The following is a 21,463-nucleotide window of genomic DNA, read 5'->3' as shown; positions in this document are numbered from 1 at the left end:
CAGCCTAATAAAAGTTATCACCCGTTAGATTATACATCGAATTTTATTGAAGAAACCTCCCAATGATAATAGTATAATCTCCAAAATGAATAAAAACTCAAAATGCACTGTTCCAAATTATTAGGTACAGTAGAATCTCTAAACATTTGATATGTTTTAAAGAACTGAAAATGCTCATTTGTTGAGTTTGCAGCATTAGGAGGTCACATTCACTGAACAAAAAAGCTATTTAACTCCAAAACATCCTAACAGGCCAAGTTACATGTTAACATAGGAGCCCTCCTTTGATATCACCTTCACAATTCTTGCATCCATTGAACTTGTGAGTTTTTGGAGAGTTTCTGCTTGTATTTCTTTGCATGAAGTCAGAATAGCCTCCCAGAGCTGCTGTTTTGATGTGAACTGCCTCCTACCCTCATACATCTTTTGCTTGATGATACTCCAAAGATTCTCTATAGGGTTGAGGTCAGGGGAAGATGGTGGCCACATCATGAGTTTATCTCATTTTATGCCCATAGCAGCCAATGACTCAGAGGTTTTCTTTGCAGCATGAGATGGTGCATTGTCATGCATGAAGATGATTTTGCTCCTGAAGGCATGTTTCTGCTTTTTATATCATGGAAGAAAGTTATCAGTCAGAAACTCTATATACTTTGCAGAGGTCATTTTCACACCTTCAGGAACCTTAAAGGGCCCTACCAGCTGTTTCCCCATGATTCCGGCCCAAAACATGACTCCTCCACCTCCTTGCTGACGTCGCAGCCTTGTTGGGACATGGTAGCCATCCACCAACCATCCACTACTCCATCCATCTGGACTATCCAGGGTTGCTTGACACTCATCAGTAAACAAGACTGTTTGAAAATTAGTCTTCATGTATGTCTGGGCCCACTGCAACCGTTTCTGCTTGTGAACACTATTTATGGGTGGCCGAATAGTAGGTTTATGAACCAAAGCAAGACTTTGAAGGATCCTACAACCTTGAGTTGTAGCAGCAGCTTCAAATATCTGTTTGCTGGTTTGTAATGGCTTTTTAGCAGCTGCTCTCTTAATCCGATGAACCTGTCTGACAGAAATCTTCCTCATTATGCCTTTATCAGCATGAACACGTCTGTGCTCAGATTCAGCCACATATCTCTTAACAGTATGATGATCATTCTTAAGTTTTCGGGAAATATCTAATGTTTTCATCCCTAGACCAAGGCATTGCACTATTTGATGCTTTTCGGCAGCAGAGAGATCCTTTTTCTTTCCCATGTTACTCGAAAACTGTGGCCTGCTTAATAATGTGGAACATCATTTTTAAGTAGTTTTCCTTTAATTAGAATCACCTGGAAAATTAATTATCACATGTGTTTAAGATTGATTTCAGTGATCCATTGAGCCCTGAGACACAATACCAACCACGAGTTTATTTGAAAAACAAAACAATTAAATCTTTATGACACTTAAATCCAATTTGCATAATAATTTGGAACACGGTGTCGTTGAATTGAAAAACATTGCTTGGAGATAGAAAAACACTGCATTACAGCATTTAAGCCGAATACTATCTATGAAATATGGTGGTGGTAGTACCATAGTTTAGGCCAGTTTTCCTGCATCTAGGACAGGACAGCTTGTCATTATTACTAGAACAACAAATTCTGAATTTTATCAGCAAATTCTAAAGCAAAATGTGAGGACATCTGTACACGAGCCAAATCTCAAGAGAACGTGGGTCATGCAGCAAAACAACAACTCAGAGCACAAAGTTCTGCAAAAGAATGCTTACAGAAGAATGCAAGTTTGGAATGGCCAAGTCAAAGTCCTGACCTTAATCCTATTAAAATGTTGTGGAAGGATGCTGCTAGGAAGCTTATTGCGATGCATTGGTTAGATGAAAAACTACCAGTCAGAAAAGAGTTTGTGAATAAAATAAACGTTATTTTCCTTATGGAAAGGAATATTTACATTAAGAGAGGTCAACAACATACAAAATTTGAAAATGTGTGGGGCGGATGGATGGATTGTCCGGGTGTGGCGTCTGTTGAGCTGTTGCAGAGTAGGTTGGGAGTCGGTTAATTACCTCTGCAGAAATTGCACTTGCGCGGCTGAGCTTTTGTGAAGCGGTGTATAAATTTATCAAGAGGAGATGTACCAGTCTGATAATAAAGGATATTGGGATGGGGTTTGGGGGGGAGGGGGTACTGGGTAAAGGGGCTAGTTCATGTTAAATGAAATGTATCAATCTGATTTGTAATTTTGGCATCTGTCTGAAGTTTGTGTCAGACTGTATTACATTTTTGATATATGACTTATTAAAAAGTACTTGATTAAAAAAAATGTTGTGGAAGGATCCGATCGAGCAGTTGGTGGTAGAAAACTCGCCAACATAACAGAGATGAAGCTGTTTTGTAGGGAGGAATGGGCTAAAATTCCTCCAAACCGATGTGCAGAACTAAAGGACAATTACTGGAAACATTTACATACAGTTGTATGATACTGAAAGCAAAGGTTCACATAATTATGCTACGCACAGACATGTGCTAGTGGGTTACTTTTTTCATTTAAAAACTACAGTCTAATATTTTTGATTAATTTATTAGATTTGGTTCTCTTAAGTTACTTTTAGGACTTGTGCGAAAATATTAACAGGTATCAGTAGAAATGTAAGTAGCAATATGGAAAACTCAAAGGGTTCACAAACTTTCAAGCACCACTGTATGTTTTACCTTTGGTCCTGGGAAACCTGGCTGTCCAGGCGTTCCATCTAATCCCGGTTTTCCTGATATACCTGGAGATCCTGGTGGTCCAGGTGGGCCTGAGAATCCTGATAACAAAAGCATGCAATGTTCACTATTCATTTTTCCAAAATTACCATATATACTCGAGTATAAGCCGAGACCCCTAATTTTGACACAAAAAACTGGGAAAACTATTGACTCGAGTATAAGCCTAGGGTGGGAAATGCAGCAGCTACTGGTAAATTTCAAAAATAAAAATAGATACCAATAAAAGTAAAAATGATTGAGACATCAGTAGGTTAAGTGTTTTTGAATATCCATATTGAATCAGGAGCCCCATATAATGCTCCATACAGTTCATGATGGGCCCCATAAAATGCTCCATACAAAATACGCCCCATATAATGCTCCATAAAGTTCATGATGGGCCCCATAAAATGCTCCATACATAAAATATGCCCCATATAATGCTGCATAAAAGGTTAATGATGGCCCCATAAGATGCTCCATAGAATATTATGCCCCACGAAGGTTGATGGCCCATAAGATGCTCCATAGATTATGCCCCATATAATGCTGCACAAAGGTTGATGGCCCCATAAGATGCTCCATAGCATATTATGCCCCATATGCTGCTGCTGCTGCGATAAAAAAAATGACATACTCACCTCTCGTCGCTCAGGCCCCCGACACTTGCGATATTCACCTGTCCCCGTTCCACCGCTGCACGCCGCTGTGTCTTCTGGGTCTCTGCAGTGACTGTTCAGGCAGAGGGCGCGCACTAACCACGTTATCGTGCCCTCTGACCTGAACATCACAGCCAGAGGACGCGGAAGATGAAGCCCGGCGGTGGAACGGAGACAGGTGAATATCGCATGGCTCACCCTCCCCCGTTATGCTCACCCTCCTGGCGCGGTCCCTGCTTCTCCGATGCGATAGTCTCTGGAGCTGGCAGCTTGTTCCTGTGTTCAGCGGTCACATGGTACCGCTCATTAAAGTAATGAATATGCGCTCCACCCCTATGGGAGTGGAGTCGCCTCCATATTCATTACATTAATGAGCGGTACCACGTGACCGCTGAACACAGGAACAAGCTGCCGGCGTCAGACACAATCTGAGAAGCAGGGACCGCGCTGGGAGCAGGTGAGTATGATGTGACAGCCGCTACTCCCCTTCCCCTGCTGACCCCCTGGGAAAATGACTTGAGTATAAGCCGAGAGGAGCACTTTTAGCCTAAAAAATGGACTGAAAATCTCGGCTTATACTCGAGTATATACGATACATTGAATTTATAGAGATGGAATAAAAGGGAAGAAAATACAACACCATTAAAGTTTTCTACTTTTACATAATATCTGGTAGATCAAATCTGGTGACATATCTATACCGCTATCATTTGTTTATAGGTAAAATAAAGGCATCTGCAAGTCATTCCTATTCAAAAGAATTCTTTAACATGTACCTTTCTGCCCAGCTGGTCCTGGAAGTCCAATTCCTGCAATGCCAGGATCTCCTTTCATTCCTGTAAGGCCTGGAAGTCCAGGTTGTCCCGGTTGACCGGGTTCACCTAAAAATATTGATAAGTAACCCAATGAGAGCAGACAATCATTATAAGGTTTAATAATAATTATTAATACATACAGTAAGCTGTCTAAAATATGCTCCATACTCAGGATGCCCAAATCATATTGTTGACAGCATGCACAAGTTTATTTCCTTCAACAGCTCTAGATAAAGATGGTAGTTTCCCATTAATACCTACTACCATATAACATGTATTGCTAAACCAGAGGATAGGCAGTTGACTTACTGACTCACTGAGAAACACCCCAGACTCACCTGGTGACCCTGGTGGGCCAGAACTACCGGGGGGACCCTGAAGACCTTTAGCACCTTTTTCCGTTACTGTCTGTCCAGGGGGTCCTTTAATACCTATGAAATAAATAGATAAATAATTATTGACCGAATAATTTATGCAACAAGTGAATTTAGGAATGAGCTCTCTCTCAAATAAATAAAAAAAATAAATGATAGTTACATTACATTCCATATTTCCCATAAACTTTTAGAGCACTAATATATTCTGCAGTTCTGTCCATGTCCCCAATCAGGCTCTCCATCCAAAATGCCCTGTCTAACACACTATGGCCAAATTCATAGCAAGTCTGATAATTTATCAGTCAATTTTTGGAATGTAAGATAAAAGTGGAGTATCAGGTGGAAACCAACAAAAGACAAGAAAATACAAAATCCATGCAGATGTCCTTAACGCATACCTGTCGTTTCAGGTAACTTTCAGAATAGGCTCTCAAGCTTGTACATATGAAAAATAATACTATTTCTGCAGACTCCATCTCTAATTTTCAATTCCCTCTAACCTGTTAGGTGTAGACTAGCTGCTATGGTGCCTTCCATACACAGCACACGCAGAGAGATGGTTTCCTATTCTTTTTTCTCTTTAGCATGCAGTGAGATACAGTATCAGCATGAATTACATTATACAGCAATATTGAGCTCTGTGGCTGTGAATCCAGCAAAGGAGTTAACTAAAACAGTTGCATGAAGCTAAAGCTCAGCTCAATTTCCCTGTGCCTGCCTAGCGTCTCACTGTGCTGAGAGCGTGTCTCGCCTCGTCCCCCTCACTTCTCTGTAGATAATAATAGGAGCTGTAACCTGACTCCTCACTGTGCTAGTAGTCTTCTGTTTAGCTTTTACCAGGACATATTTCAGCTGTATGGTGAGTGCAAAATGCACGGTAGCGGGAAACATGAGGCTACTAGTGATTTCAGCGGATGACTAGCGTATAGTATACATGATATACAGAATGTATAAGATATAAAAAATCAAGGAATAATTCCACCAAAGCCATTATTGTTTTGCAATCAGTATCTATTGAAGTGATGTATCAGAGAAGGCATCTGGCAAATGGAACAGAATAATAGTATGCGTTTCCTTAATCGCACTTATTCAACTCTATGCAATTCTATATTTTGGGTTAAGTGTACATAACAGTTAAAGCTAATAATCTGATAATGATTCTAGCTCATATTGCAGAGTGTCTTGTATTGTTTCTTTCGTTATAGAACAATTATAAGAGCTGGCAGTGAGAGTGCAGCAGATGGCAGCCATAATCCATATCAAAGCACTAAAAGACGACAAGGAAAATGCCAATTATCTGTACACTATGCACTGGCAACACCAACAGTTAGTTACAATATTTAGGCAGAAGGAAACAGATAGAAGAACTGATGGTCACATGCAGAAAATATCAATCAGGGACAAAACTAAATACACATATAAAAATATACATCTTGAAAGCCTATGTCAAAATGTTGACGGCAAAAGACTGACTGGCACTTCCAAACTAATGTGAACAGGCGCATACTAGGAGCAGCCATCTCCATACACAATAAACAAAAAAAGTTGCACTCTGTAGTGCTAAACATTTAATATGAAATATATGAAATATGAATAGCAATACTGCTTCTGGATACTAGGAAAGAGATGGGACGCTTAGCACATAACTTGGCCACTTCATGCATGTCCAGCAGCCAACAACAAGGCGGTCTCAGATCTGCTGGGTCCTAAGTGTCTAGTGTGAATACCTCTCTAAGACTAAATCTGAATTTCTGGGTAGATGTGAGTACCTCTCTTCAAAGTCTGATCTTATGGGTAGGTAGGACCCTGTTGCAATTAAAATCCACCATATGCTGGAGGGTGGAGCGCTAGGTCAGAAAGCTAATATACAAATGACAAAAGACTGACTGGCACTCCCAAGCTAGTGTGAACAGGTGCATACCGGGAGCAGCCATCTCCATATATAATAAACAAAGAAAGATGCACTCTGTAGTGCTAAAGTGTGTAGACATGGAATATATGAAATATGAATAGTAATACTGCTTCTGGATACTAGGAAAAAGATGAGACGCTTAGCACATAAGCTTAGCTCTGACCAAGCACTCCACCCTCCAGCATGTCTTGGATTTTAATTGCAACAGGGTCCTGCCTACCCATAAAATCAGACTTTGAAGAGCAGTATTCACATCTACCCAGGAATTCAGACTTCAGTCTTGGAGAGACATTCACACTACACACGTAGGACCCAGCAGATCTGAGATCTTGTGACTGGCTGCTGGGCATGCATGAATTGGCCAAATTATGTGCTAAGCGTCTCATCTTTTTCTTAGTATCCAGAAGCAGTATTGTTATTCAGATTTCATATTGGCATGCTTTAGCACTACAGAGTGCAACTTTTTTTTGTTTATTTTATGCCAAGATGTTGTGATACTTCACTCATTGTGTTTGGCCAGCTTACAGAATTATGCACATGGTTGTTTAATGTACAGTCCAAGCCAAAAGTTGAGACTGTTACAAATTTTGATTTTCACAAAGTTTGCTGCTTAGGGTTTTTAGATCTTAAAGTTGGATGTTTTTATGGTTACTGAGAAAATGTATAAACATTTCCGTTTTTTTTTTTTTACTTTTATTGCCAAGTACATTAAGTTTATATAAAAACTCAATATTTACACTGTTTTCCCTTATTTTTCAAGACTTCTGCCCTGAAAGGGGGCTTCATCAGAGAAAATTACTTTACCCCAGTCCTCTGAAGTCCCATTCCTGTATTTCCTACAGAAGTAAATTTCCCTGACGAAACCCCATTCAGACAGTTTGATACATCTGAAAGAATGATTGTCTGGAGAAGAAAACATGAGTGCCAACATGCCTCGGGCTTCGATCCGATGGTCCTGTGCTCTCCTGACAGCGTCTCTGTCCGCTAAGACACAGCAGCTTCTGTTGTTATCCAGGTGCTGATTACCTTTTGTCTTTATCCATTCCTTTCGGACAGCAGGTGTTTTTTATTTGCTCTCTAGCCTGTCCTATCACCCTGCAGGTGTCACTATTTAACCCCCTTCCCCTGCTGGTCTTCTCTGCTGGTGATAGTCTTTGGTGGATTTTGCTTGGAGTCATGTTCCTACTTCTGGGTATCTATACCAGGGAGATAAGTGTACTGTTGGGGTTTCATTCTGAGACTGCACTCTCCCTCGGCTCCTTAGGAGGTACGAGATATACACGACGGCCATTCAGGGAGCCATGTCCGAGTGGTCAACTCTAGTTTTACCTGCAGGGGTTATCCAGGTTGCGCTGAAGCCATTGGGCCTGCATTACTGGATACTTTAGTCGGTACAGGAACCGGGTGGGGTTTGTGCAGTCTTTTCATAGTTAGATCCTTTTACCCCATCTTTACTTCCATGTGTGCCTAATAGCATCCTGAGGCCATCCATAAACCAACTGCCGTAATTGCCGCTATCACAGATTGACTGCAGCATTTAAGGGGTTAACAGAAGCACCCATAGATTAACTCCAATTGGTCCTGTTACAGGCAGATGCTAGATGTGTAACACAGCCAAAATGTGCATGGTATGGTGTGGGCTCAGCTCCTGAGCTCGCTCCATGCACCTACACCCAACTTGCATTTCAGGTACAGCGGACGTCGGAAAGCAGTAAAACGCAGTTTTTCTAACAAAGATTTATGGCCAAATATTAAGTTCACGAATACTGTGTGGTCAGAGATCTGTGGTCGGCTTTTTCCAGCAGTCCCAAAGACTATGAAAAGAGTGTGGGCTGATAAAGCACACCTTTGCTCTATTCAAGACAGGACTTTACAGAGCCCGACTCCTGGGTTCCAGAACCTCGATCTCAGGATGTTGGGGTCAGCAGTCAGACCAACCTCAGTGATCAGTAAGTTCTCCCCTATCATACAGATAGGTGACAACTTACCATTGTGAGAACAACAATTAAACCATTAATGTTATTCTGTAATACTGAATATACCTTGTATTTTGTGGGGAAAGAATGCACATGATTAGTTACCTGGAGCTCCAGTTGCTCCCGGTCGACCAGAAACTCCTTGGACTCCTTTCTCACCAGCAGGACCAGGTGGACCAAAGCCAGGAGGACCCAAAGGACCTCTATCACCTGGAAGTCCAGGGAGGCCAGGTTCGCCTGGTTGGCCACGTTCTCCTTTGAAAGCAAGACCACCCTGCAAAATTATAAGAATCATAATATCACATCTTATCAACACGTAAAATCTGTATTGAAAAATAGACCGCTAAAAGGATGATACTCTCAAAAAAGATGGATACTATGTATAACATATGAAGTAACTGAAAACGTGTTGCAGTAAATCTGTTCTGCATAATGATTCCAGCATAGGAAATTCTTCTCTATAACATAACAATGTAGCATCATCTCTGCGCCATGCCTTTCCTTTGTTATTCCTCCTGGAAATGTATAAATAAACTAAAAAATGGACAGTACTATTGTCTATAGTGTGTATCCTTAAGTCAGCACTGATTAGGCAGTGTTAAGATTATGAAAGAACTTTCCCCACTGACAAAAATAATAAGAAATGGCCATAAAGAAAATGGTATGGCCATCTAAAAAAATAACACACATACCAGCTCTCCCTTAGGCCCAGGAAGTCCAGGAATTCCATCTCTTCCAGGGCGACCATCAAAACCAGGGCTTCCTGCTGGTCCTGGAAATCCAGTATCTCCTTTATCTCCTTTCAGTCCAGGAAGTGCAACCACATCACCAGGATCACCTTTAGGGCCAGGGCGACCAGGGCTACCAGGAGAACCAGAGAATCCCTGTGTGGCACAGTTATTACACACTTATCACACTCATTGTGAAAATTCCTCGTGCGTTATTTCCATAAAACATTTCTTGGACAAACAACACTGCAGTTGAAACCGAATGGAAGTGTATTAAAAAAGAATGGGAAATATTAAACTTAATTATAGAACTTAAACTTCAGTTTCTTACTAAAATATTAGCAATAGCACTATTCCACAGAAAAAAAAGCATATACTGGTCAACATAGGCATAAAAATGTTCACAAATACCATTATACTTATAGAACTATGAGATAGCATTACTTTACTAAATAGTTTTATATTTGCTTCTGGTCATTGTAAAGCTACAATACTATTTCTCCTAAGGATTGATGATAAGCTTTGGGCTTATTTGCTTTAGGCTATGATCACACCATTAGTATTTGGTCAGTAATTTACATCAGTATTTGTAAGCCAAAACCAGAAGTGGAACAATCAGAGGAACAGTATAATAGAAACTTATCACCACGTCTGAATTTCTCACCCACTCCTGGTTTTGGCTTACAAATACTGATGTAAAATACTGACCAAATACTGAATGTGTGAATGTAGCTTGAGAGCAATAGACAAAAACCAGTACACTATAAACACTTACTGATTGGCCAGGAGAACCCGACAAACCAGGAAGACCAGGATCACCTTTTGGTCCAGGATAACCAGGCACCCCTATGAAAATAATAAAAAAGTATGCACATTGTTAATGTTTGCCAATGTTCTCACTGTGATGAACCCAAATGTTTGATTATAACATAGCCCAAGTTGAAAGGAAGAAAGAACAAGGTACACAGACATAGGACGATAAGATCAGAAGATCTTCTGAACTGCAAAGACCAACCTTGTGTATAGCCATGAAGCACCCCACTAGTTCATAATGTTTTATTTCTTAAATGTAGTTCCTAATTATTTCCAGAGGACCTTTCACTCACTCCAAAATATTGAGTTAAATACCTTGTAAAAATTCCTGAATGCCCCTGATTCTGACACTCTTTTCTGTTTTTTACTACGCCACCCCATTGCAGAGATATTCCCATTTGTTTCATTTGGTTAGAAATATGTGAAATCTCTGGTTGTAGGCCAACTGGATGTTTATTCAGTCTCCTTTGCGGGTGTGCACTTTCAATCCTCCTTCTGAAGCTGCCAATCACAGTTCGGCAGGTGATCTAGCAACCTCATAGGCTACTTAGATGTAATTTTCAGCAACTGTGAGAATTGGGTGATTGTGCACGCCCCGTAGAAGACTCTGAAGAAACGCTAAACTAGTCTACAGGCAGAGATTTCACATGCAGTGCTCCAAAATCAGCAAAAGTGATCTCTGCAAATGAGTGACACAGCATAAAATGAAAAAAAAAAAGCGACCAAATCAGGGGAGATCAAGGATTTTTACAGGGTATTTAAGTGCATTTTTTAAGCAAGTGATAGGTCATCTTTAAAACACTGGTAACAAGAAGTGTTCAATCAATATTACAGTTATATGAAAAAGTTGGGGCACCCCTATTAATCTTAAGCTTAATGTTTTATAAAAAATGTTGTTTTTTTTTGCAACAGCTATTTCAGTTTCATATATCTAATAACTGTTGGACACAGTAATGTTTCTGCCTTGAAATGAGGTTTATTGTACTAACAGAAAATGTGCAATCTGCATTCAAACAAAATTTGACAGGTGCATAAGTATGGGCACCTCACCAGAAAAGTGACATTAATATTTAGTAGATCCTCCTTTTGCAAAAATAACAGCCTCTAGTCGCTTCCTGTAGCTTTTAATCAGTTCCTGGATCCTGGATGAAGGTATTTTTGACCATTCCTCTTTACAAAACAATTCCAGTTCAGTTAAGTTTAATGGTCGCCGAGCATGGACAGCCCTCTTCAAATGATCCCACAGATGTTCAATGATATTCAGGTCTGGGGACTGGGATGGCCATTCCAGAACAGTGTAATTGTTCCTCTGCATGAATGCCTGAGTAGATTTGGAGCAGTGTTTTGGATCATTGTCTTGATGAAAGATCCATCCCCTGAGTAACTTCAACTTTGTCACTGATTCATGAACATTATTGTCAAGAATCTGCTGATACTGAGAGGAATCCATGCGTCCCTCAACTTTAGCAAGATTCCCGGTGCCGGCATTGGCCACACAGCCCCAATGCATGATGGAACCTCCACCAAATTTTACTGTGGGTAGCAAGTGTTTTTCTTGGAATGCTGTGTTTTTTTGCCGCCATGCATAACGCCTTTTTGTATGACCAAACAACTCAATCTTGGTTTCATCAGTCCACAGGACCTTCTTCCAAAAATAAATTGGCTTCTCCAAATGTGCTTTTGCATACCTCAGCCGACTCTGTGGCGTGCTTGCAGAAACAGCTTCTTTCGCATCACTCTCCCATACAGCTTCTCCTTGTGCAAAGTGCGTTGTATAGTTGACCGATGCACAGTGACACCATCTGCAGCAAGTTGATGCTGCAGCTCTCTGGAGGTGGTCTGAGGATTGTCCTTGACTGATCTCATCATTCTTCTTCTCTGCCTTTCTGATGTTTTTCTTGGCCTGCCACTTCTGGCCTTAACAAGAACTGTACCTGTGTTCTTCCATTTCCTTACTATGTTCCTCACAGTGGAAATTGACAGGTTAAATCTCTTAGACAGCTTTTTGTATCCTTCCCCTGAACAACTATGTTGAATAATCTTTGTTTTCTGATCATTTGACAGTTGTTTTGAGGAGCCCATGATGCCACTCTTCAGAGGAGATTCAAACAGGAGAACAACTTGCAAGTGGCCACTTTAAGTAGCTTTTCTCATGATTGCATACACCTGACTATGAAGTTCAAAGCTCAATGAGGTTACAAAACAAAAAAAAAGTGCTTTAGTAAGTCAGTAAAAAGTAGGTAGGAGTATTTAAAACAAGAAAATGATAAGGGTGCCCATACTTGTGCACCTGTCAAATTTTGTTTGAATGCAGATTGCACATTTTCTATTAGTACAATAAACCTCATTTCAAGGCAGAAACATTACTGTATCCAACAGTTATTAGATATATGAAACTGAAATAGCTGTTGCAAAAAAAACAATTTTTATAAAACATTAAGCTTAAGATTAATAGGGGTGCCCAAACTTTTTCATATAACTGTATATCTGTATGTATCAACAAACAATTATATATTGTTTTCCCCTCAAGCTTTAAACATGCCTCAATCACACATATCCTCAAAAAGCCCTCTCTTGACCCATCCTCTGTATCTAGTTATCGCCCTATATCACTTCTCCCCTATGCCTCAAAACTACTGGAACAACACGTCCATCTTGAACTGTCCTCCCATCTCTCTTCCTGCTCACTCTTCGACTGCTTACAATCTGGCTTCTGGTCACACCATTCCACTGAAACTGCCCTAAGGTCACTAATGACCTATTAACCGCCAAGAGCAAGGGACACTACTCTATCCTCCTCCTCCTGGACCTGTCCTCTGCCTTTGACACAGTGGACCATTCCCTATTACTACAGACCCTCTCATCCCTTAGCATCACAGACTTGGCCCTATCCTGGATCTCGTCATACCTAACAGACCGGACATTCAGTGTCTCCCACTCATACACCACCTCCTCACCTTGCCCCCTATCTATCGGAGTCTGCAAGGTTCAGTCCTAGGGCCACTGCTCTTCTCCATTTACACCTTTGGCCTGGGACAGCTCATAGAATCTCATGGCTTTCACTATCACCTCTATGCTGACGACACACACATCTACATCTCTGGACCAGATATCACCAGCCTACTAACCAGAATCCCTCAATGTCTGTCCGCTATTTTATCCTTCTTCTCTGCTAGATTTCTAAAACTTAACAAGTACAAAACAGAATTCATCATCTTTCCACCCATCTCACGCGACCCCCCAACGAACCTATCCATTACAGTAAACGGCTGCCCACTCTCCCCAGTCCCACCAGCTCGCTGCCTCGGGGTAATCCTTGACACTGATCTCTCCTTCAAACCACATATCCAAGCCCTTTCCACTTCCTGCCGCCTTCAACTCAAAAATATTTCACGGATCTGTACATTCCTAAACCAAGAATCTGCAAAAACCCTAGTCCATTCCCTCATCATCTCCCGCCTCGACTACTGCAACCTCCTGCTCTGTGGCCTCCCCTCAAAACACTCTCGCACCCCTACAATCTATTCTAAACTCTGCTGCCCGACTAATCCACCTGTCCCCCCGCTATTCCCCGGCCTCTCCCCTCTGTCAATCCCTGCACTGGCTCCCCTGTTGTGAATTTGGATTCTGGGCTCCCCCGGTGGCTACTGGTGGAATTGAACTTGTGACATCATCTTCCCTGTTCACCTGTTCTGATTAGATCTGGGTGTCGCTATATAACCTGGCTTCTCTGTTAGATGCTTGCCGGTCAACAATGTTATCAGAAGCCTCTCTGTACTTGTTCCTGCTCCCAGACATCTACTAGATAAGTTGGACATTCGTCCATGTTTTGTTTTTGTATTTTGGTTCCAGTTCACAGCTGCAGTTTCGTTACTGTGTCTGGAAAGCTCTTGTTGATCAGGAATTGCCACTCTGGTATTATGAGTTAATGCCAGAGTCCTAAAGTAATTTCTGGATGTGTTTTGTTAGGGTTTTCTACTGACCATGAAAGTATGCTTTCTGTCTTCTGCTATCTAGAAAGCGGACCTCAAATTTGCTAAAACTATTTTCCTGCTGCGTTTGTTGTTTCATCTCATATCACCGCCAATATATGTGGGGGGCTTCTGTCTCCTTTTTTTGGGCATTTCTCTAGAGGTGAGTCAGGTCTTATATTTCCCTCTGCTAGCATTATTTAGTTCTCCGGCCGGCGCTGGGCATATAGGGATAAAAAGTAGGACATGCTACCTGGCTACTTCTAGATGATGCGGTAGGTTTAGTTCATGGTCAGTATAGTTACATCTTCCAAGAGCTTGTTCCTATAGAGGCTTATGCTAGTTCTCTGGCCATGGAGATCATGACAGTTTGACCGGCCCACTAAAGGGTTAAAATCCTTGGCTGAGAAAGGAGAGAAATAAGAAGTCTGCTGAGAGGTTTTTTTTTTTTTTTTTTTTTTTTTTCTGTGCTCTTAATTGGATCACTTGCCAGTCTGTCTATGCTGCAGTCTTTCTTTTTTTTCTCTCTCCTTATAATCTTTGAATGGCTTTGTGTTCACCTGTTAATAATGGATCTTCAGAGTGTAACTGCAGGTTTGAATAATCTCACCACGAAAGTACAAAATTTGCAAGATTTTATTATTCATGCTCCGGTATCTGAGCCGAGAATTCCTTTGCCGGAATTCTTCTCAGGGAATAGATCTAGCTTTCAGAATTTTAGAAATAATTGTAAGCTATTTTTGTCCCTGAAATCTCGTTCTGCTGGAGACCCTGCACAGCAGGTTGGGATTGTGATTTCCTTGCTCCGCGGCGACCCTCAAGACTGGGCTTTTGCATTGGCACCAGGGGATCCTGCGTTGCGCAATGTGGATGCGTTTTTTTTGGCCTTGGGCTTGCTGTATGAGGAACCTCATTTGGAACTTCAGGCAGAAAAAACTTTGATGTCCCTATCGCAGGGGCAAGATGAAGCTGAAATTTACTGCCAAAGATTCCGTAAATGGTCTGTGCTTACTCAGTGGAATGAGTGTGCCTTGGCGGCTACTTTCAGAGAGGGTCTCTCTGATGCCATTAAGGATGTTATGGTGGGGTTCCCTGTGCCTGCGGGTCTGAATGAGTCCATGACAATGGCCATTCAGATCGATAGGCGTCTGCGGGAGCGCAAACCAGTGCACCATCTGGCGGTGTCCACTGAGAAGACGCCAGAAAGCATGCAGTGTGATAGAATTCTGTCCAGAAGCGAGCGGCAGAATTTTAGACGGAAAAATGGGTTGTGTTTCTATTGTGGGGATTCTACTCATGTTATATCAGCATGCTCTAAACGTACTAAAAAGCTTGATAAATCTGTTTCCATTGGCACTTTACAGTCTAAATTTATTTTGTCTGTGACCCTGATTTGCTCTTTGTCATCTATTACTACTGACGCCTATATCGACTCTGGCGCCGCTTTGAGTCTTATGGATTGGTCCTTTGCCAATCGTTGTGGGTATGATTTAGAGCCTTTGGAAACTCTTATTCCTCTGAAGGGGATTGACTCCACCCCATTGGCTAATAATAAACCACAATACTGGACACAAGTGACTATGTGTATTAATCCGGATCACCAGGAGACTATTCGTTTTCTAGTGCTGTATAATCTACATGAGGATTTGGTGCTGGGATTGCCATGGCTGCAGTCTCACAACCCAGTCCTTGACTGGAGAGCTATGTCTGTGTTGAGCTGGGGATGTAAGGGGACTCATGGGGACGTACCTTTGGTGTCCATTTCATCATCTATCCCCTCTGAAATCCCTGAGTTCCTGTCTGACTATCGTGACGTCTTTGAAGAACCCAAGCTTGGTTCACTACCTCCGCACCGTGAGTGCGATTGTGCTATAGATTTAATTCCGGGTAGTAAATACCCAAAGGGTCGTTTATTTAATCTGTCTGTGCCTGAACATACTGCTATGCGAGAATATATAAAGGAGTCCTTGGAAAAGGGACATATTCGTCCATCGTCATCTCCCTTAGGAGCCGGTTTTTTCTTTGTGTCAAAAAAAGACGGCTCTTTGAGACCATGTATTGATTATCGGCTTTTGAATAAAATCACGGTTAAATATCAATACCCATTGCCGTTGCTGACTGATTTGTTTGCTCGCATAAAGGGGGCCAAGTGGTTCTCTAAGATTGATCTCCGTGGGGCGTATAATTTGGTGCGGATCAGGCAGGGGGATGAGTGGAAAACCGCATTTAATACGCCCGAGGGCCACTTTGAGTATTTGGTGATGCCTTTTGGTCTTTCTAATGCCCCTTCAGTCTTCCAGTCCTTTATGCATGATATTTTCCGCGATTTTTTGGATAAATTTATGATAGTGTATCTGGATGATATTCTGATTTTTTCGGATGACTGGGACTCTCATGTCCGGCAAGTTAAGAGGGTTTTTCAGGTTTTGCGGTCTAATTCTCTGTGTGTCAAGGGTTCTAAGTGCGTTTTTGGGGTTCAGAGAATTTCCTTTTTGGGATATATTTTTTCTCCCTCTTCCATTGAGATGGATCCTGTCAAGGTTCAAGCTATTTGTGATTGGACGCAGCCCTCTTCTCTTAAAAGTCTTCAGAAATTTTTGGGCTTTGCCAACTTTTATCGTCGATTTATTTCTGGTTTTTCGGATGTCGTTAAGCCATTGACCGATTTGACTAGACAGGGTGCTGATGTTGCTAATTGGTCCCCTGATGCTGTGGAGGCCTTTCAGGAGCTTAAGCGCTGTTTTTCTTCTGCCCCTGTGTTGCGTCAGCCTGATGTGACTCTTCCTTTTCAGGTTGAGGTCGACGCTTCTGAGATCGGAGCTGGGGCAGTGTTGTCGCAGAAAAGTTCTGACTGCGCCGTGATGAGGCCTTGTGCCTTCTTTTCCCGTAAATTTTCGCCCGCTGAGCGGAATTATGATGTTGGGAATCGGGAGCTTTTGGCCATGAAGTGGGCGTTTGAGGAGTGGCGCCATTGGCTCGAGGGGGCCAGACATCAGGTGGTGGTATTGACTGACCACAAAAATTTGATTTATCTTGAGACCGCCAGGCGCCTGAATCCTAGACAGGCGCGCTGGTCATTATTTTTTTCTCGGTTTAATTTTGTGGTATCGTACCTACCAGGTTCTAAGAATGTTAAGGCGGATGCCCTTTCTAGGAGTTTTGAGCCTGATTCACCTGGCAACTCTGACCCCACAGGTATTCTTAAGGAGGGAGTTATCTTGTCAGCCGTTTCTCCAGACCTGCGGCGGGCCTTGCAGGAGTTTCAGGCGGATAGACCGGATCGTTGTCCGCCTGATAGGCTGTTTGTTCCTGATGATTGGACCAGTAAAGTCATCTCTGAGGTGCATTCTTCTGCGTTGGCAGGTCATCCTGGAATTTTTGGTACCAGGGATTTGGTGGCAAGATCCTTCTGGTGGCCTTCCCTGTCACGAGATGTGCGAGGCTTTGTGCAGTCTTGTGACGTTTGTGCTCGGGCCAAGCCTTGTTGTTCTCGGGCTAGTGGATTATTGTTGCCCTTGCCTATTCCTAAGAGGCCTTGGACACACATCTCGATGGATTTTATTTCAGATCTGCCTGTTTCTCAGAAGATGTCTGTCATCTGGGTGGTGTGTGACCGTTTTTCTAAGATGGTTCATTTGGTTCCCCTGCCCAAATTGCCTTCTTCTTCCGAGTTGGTGCCCCTGTTTTTTCAAAATGTTGTTCGTTTGCATGGTATTCCTGAGAATATCGTTTCTGACAGAGGAACCCAATTTGTGTCTAGATTTTGGCGGGCATTTTGTGCTAGGATGGGCATAGATTTGTCTTTTTCGTCTGCTTTTCACCCTCAGACTAATGGCCAGACCGAGCGGACTAATCAGACCCTGGAGACATATCTGAGGTGTTTTGTGTCTGCTGACCAGGATGATTGGGTTGCTTTTTTGCCATTGGCGGAGTTCGCCCTCAATAATCGGGCCAGCTCTGCCACCTTGGTTTCCCCGTTTTTCTGTAATTCGGGGTTCCATCCTCGATTTTCCTCCGGTCAGATGGAATCCTCGGATTGTCCTGGAGTGGATGCGGTGGTGGAGAGATTGCATCATATCTGGGGGCAGGTGATGGACAATTTAAAGTTGTCCCAGGAGAAGACTCAGCTTTTTGCCAACCGTCACCGTCGTGTTGGTCCTCGGCTTTGTGTTGGAGATTTGGTGTGGTTGTCTTCTCGTTTTGTCCCTATGAGGGTCTCATCTCCTAAGTTTAAGCCTCGGTTCATCGGTCCGTATAAAATATTGGAGATTCTTAACCCTGTTTCCTTCCGTTTGGACCTCCCTGCATCCTTTTCTATTCATAACGTTTTTCATCGGTCGTTATTGCGCAGGTATGAGGCACCGGTTGTGCCTTCCGTTGAGCCTCCTGCTCCGGTGTTGGTTGAGGGTGAGTTGGAGTACGTTGTGGAAAAAATCCTAGACTCCCGTGTTTCCAGACGGAGACTCCAGTATCTGGTCAAGTGGAAGGGATATGGCCAGGAGGATAATTCTTGGGTCACTGCATCTGATGTTCATGCCTCTGATCTGGTTCGTGCCTTTCATAGGGCCCATCCTGATCGCCCTGGTGGTTCTGGTGAGGGTTCGGTGCCCCCTCCTTGAGGGGGGGGTACTGTTGTGAATTTGGATTCTGGGCTCCCCCGGTGGCTACTGGTGGAATTGAACTTGTGACATCATCTTCCCTGTTCACCTGTTCTGATTAGATCTGGGTGTCGCTATATAACCTGGCTTCTCTGTTAGATGCTTGCCGGTCAACAATGTTATCAGAAGCCTCTCTGTACTTGTTCCTGCTCCCAGACATCTACTAGATAAGTTGGACATTCGTCCATGTTTTGTTTTTGTATTTTGGTTCCAGTTCACAGCTGCAGTTTCGTTACTGTGTCTGGAAAGCTCTTGTTGATCAGGAATTGCCACTCTGGTATTATGAGTTAATGCCAGAGTCCTAAAGTAATTTCTGGATGTGTTTTGTTAGGGTTTTCTACTGACCATGAAAGTATGCTTTCTGTCTTCTGCTATCTAGAAAGCGGACCTCAAATTTGCTAAAACTATTTTCCTGCTGCGTTTGTTGTTTCATCTCATATCACCGCCAATATATGTGGGGGGCTTCTGTCTCCTTTTTTTGGGCATTTCTCTAGAGGTGAGTCAGGTCTTATATTTCCCTCTGCTAGCATTATTTAGTTCTCCGGCCGGCGCTGGGCATATAGGGATAAAAAGTAGGACATGCTACCTGGCTACTTCTAGATGATGCGGTAGGTTTAGTTCATGGTCAGTATAGTTACATCTTCCAAGAGCTTGTTCCTATAGAGGCTTATGCTAGTTCTCTGGCCATGGAGATCATGACACTCCCCATTGCCCAGAGACTCCAGTACAAAACCCTAACCATGACATACAAAGACATCCACAACCTGTCTCCTCCATACATCTGTGACCTCGTCTCCCGATACTTACCTGCACGCAACCTCCGATCCTCACAAGATCTCCTTCTCTACTCCCCTCTTATCTCCTCTTCCCACAATCGCATACAAGATTTCTCTCGCGCATCACCCCTACTCGGGAACGCTCTACCACAACATATCAGACTCTCACCTACCATCGAAACCTTCAAAGGGAACCTGAAAACCTACCTCTTCTCACAAGCGTACAACCTGCAGTAACCACCGATCGACCAAACCGCTGCACGATCAGCTCTACCCTCACCTACTGTATCCTCACCCATCCCTTGTAGATTGTGAGCCCTCGCGGGCAGGGTCCTCTCTCCTACTGTACCAGTTATGACTTGTATTGTTTAAGATTATTGTACTTGTTTTTATTATGTATAACCCTCCTCACATGTAAAGCGCCATGGAATAAATGGCGCTATAATAATAAATAATAATAATAATATCTGTCCAGCAATATTACAAGTATAAAAATCTTTTTTACTTACCTGAACTCCCAGGAGGACCAGGTTGGCCAGGTTCTCCTTTCTGGCCTTGAATGTCATTTCCTATGCAATTGAAACATGTATCTCCAGTGTCACCTGCAGACATATAATATATTATAATTTATTAATGCATAGACACAAATACATGTAAAGTGAAGATGAAGACCAAAAATGATTATGCAGACATCAATATCACAGTGATGTTATATCGTTGTCACACTGTTATGTATCATATCTAATGCTTCTTATTAATCCTACAATAGAATAATATTGATAAGCCTTTTGGAAAAGGCCTACATAGTAATAACTCCAGAAAAGATGCTATATTATTGCATAAGAACTAATTTATACTGACATTTTTGGTAGACAAGCTTTTGCTTAAAGCGAACCTGTCAGCAGGATTTTGCTATGCAAACCACAGGCATTGTGAGGTTGGCATTGTTAAACTGATTAAAATGATACCTGGGGTGAAGGAATTCGCCTTGTGGTTCTTGTGTATCATTAACTGAAAAATTCTAACACTGATTACACAAGAACCACAAGACATATTTCTTCACTCCAGGTATCCTCTTAATCAGGTTAACTCTGCCAACCTCACAATGTCTGTAGTTTACTTAGCAAAATCCTGCTGACCGGTTCGCTTTAAACAAGACAAGTTACAAACCTGAACACTAAAAAGATTACCTTTTTGTCCTCTTTCTCCAGAAAGACCTGGATCACCTTGGAGTCCTGGAAGGCCTGGTGGTCCTGGCATACATAATTCCCCAACTAAGAATAAAAAAAATAAATAAAAACATTTTTATTGCATTCACTACAAATAACAGGTTATTCCAGGCTTCCAGCAGCATGGTTGAGACACTGGCTCTATCTGTGTGCTATTGCATTCTACATAGGCAGCTTTACCTCTGCAGCATCAGAGGAGCACAGGGACACTGAAGTTGACCGAGTCCAGAAAATGAATCAGCTTTAGAGCAGCACTCGCAATATCAAAAGCAAAGAGCTTGCAAGCGCTGAGCTACTTGCCTAGGATATCAGCCAAAGGCTGCCATTAACTTGCCAGTGAGCAGTAGTTGATAGAATTAAAATATCCATCCATATAGGTATTTTAAATAGAGATAAATTATAAATTTGTTTGTTTTTACAAATTGTTTAGAATTTTACTCTGCAATTAACAAGATCAAAATTAGCCCTTTTCATCCAGTATTTCTGTTTACATTGAATTAACAATAAACCATCTGAACAGTAAAAAGTTGTAGGAACACTAGTTATTAAATTGAAAGGGTCAATGGGAATTGTCCAATTGAAGAAATCAAACATTTTGTTAAAGGGGTTATCCTGGAATTTGGTTGTTTTTCCTCTCTATGGGGCTAAGAACTTGCTGGCAAGTAGTTGCTAACTATCTGCGTGTCCTGTCCTATGACGATGTCTTCCGACTCAGTGCTTTCATGAACCTCTCCAGCCAGCGATGCTCCTGTTTGTTTGACGTCACATAGATAAAGCAGCTTCTTCTTTCATTCTA

At 42.2% G+C, this 21,463-nt stretch overlaps 1 protein-coding gene across 1 annotated transcript in view; it reads right to left on the bottom strand.

Moving 5' to 3' along the window:
* The window catches only part of COL4A5 (collagen type IV alpha 5 chain), a 254,829-nt gene that overhangs the window by 60,577 nt on the left and 172,789 nt on the right, over positions 1–21,463 (bottom strand). Inside the window, exons 21-28 of the mRNA XM_077285140.1 lie at positions 20,629–20,712; positions 19,948–20,040; positions 9,996–10,066; positions 9,185–9,376; positions 8,598–8,766; positions 4,566–4,658; positions 4,189–4,293; positions 2,715–2,812 (exon numbers count right to left, since the gene is read on the bottom strand). Coding sequence (XP_077141255.1) covers positions 2,715–2,812; positions 4,189–4,293; positions 4,566–4,658; positions 8,598–8,766; positions 9,185–9,376; positions 9,996–10,066; positions 19,948–20,040; positions 20,629–20,712 — 905 coding nt within the window. The remainder of the gene's footprint in view (positions 1–2,714; positions 2,813–4,188; positions 4,294–4,565; positions 4,659–8,597; positions 8,767–9,184; positions 9,377–9,995; positions 10,067–19,947; positions 20,041–20,628; positions 20,713–21,463) is intronic.

The sequence above is a fragment of the Ranitomeya variabilis genome, chromosome 2 (genome assembly GCF_051348905.1).
Source record: "Ranitomeya variabilis isolate aRanVar5 chromosome 2, aRanVar5.hap1, whole genome shotgun sequence".
Classification (NCBI taxonomy): Eukaryota; Metazoa; Chordata; class Amphibia; order Anura; family Dendrobatidae; genus Ranitomeya; species Ranitomeya variabilis.
Note: the sequence above shows the minus strand (reverse complement) of the source record. Positions and strands in the feature narration are given on the sequence as shown.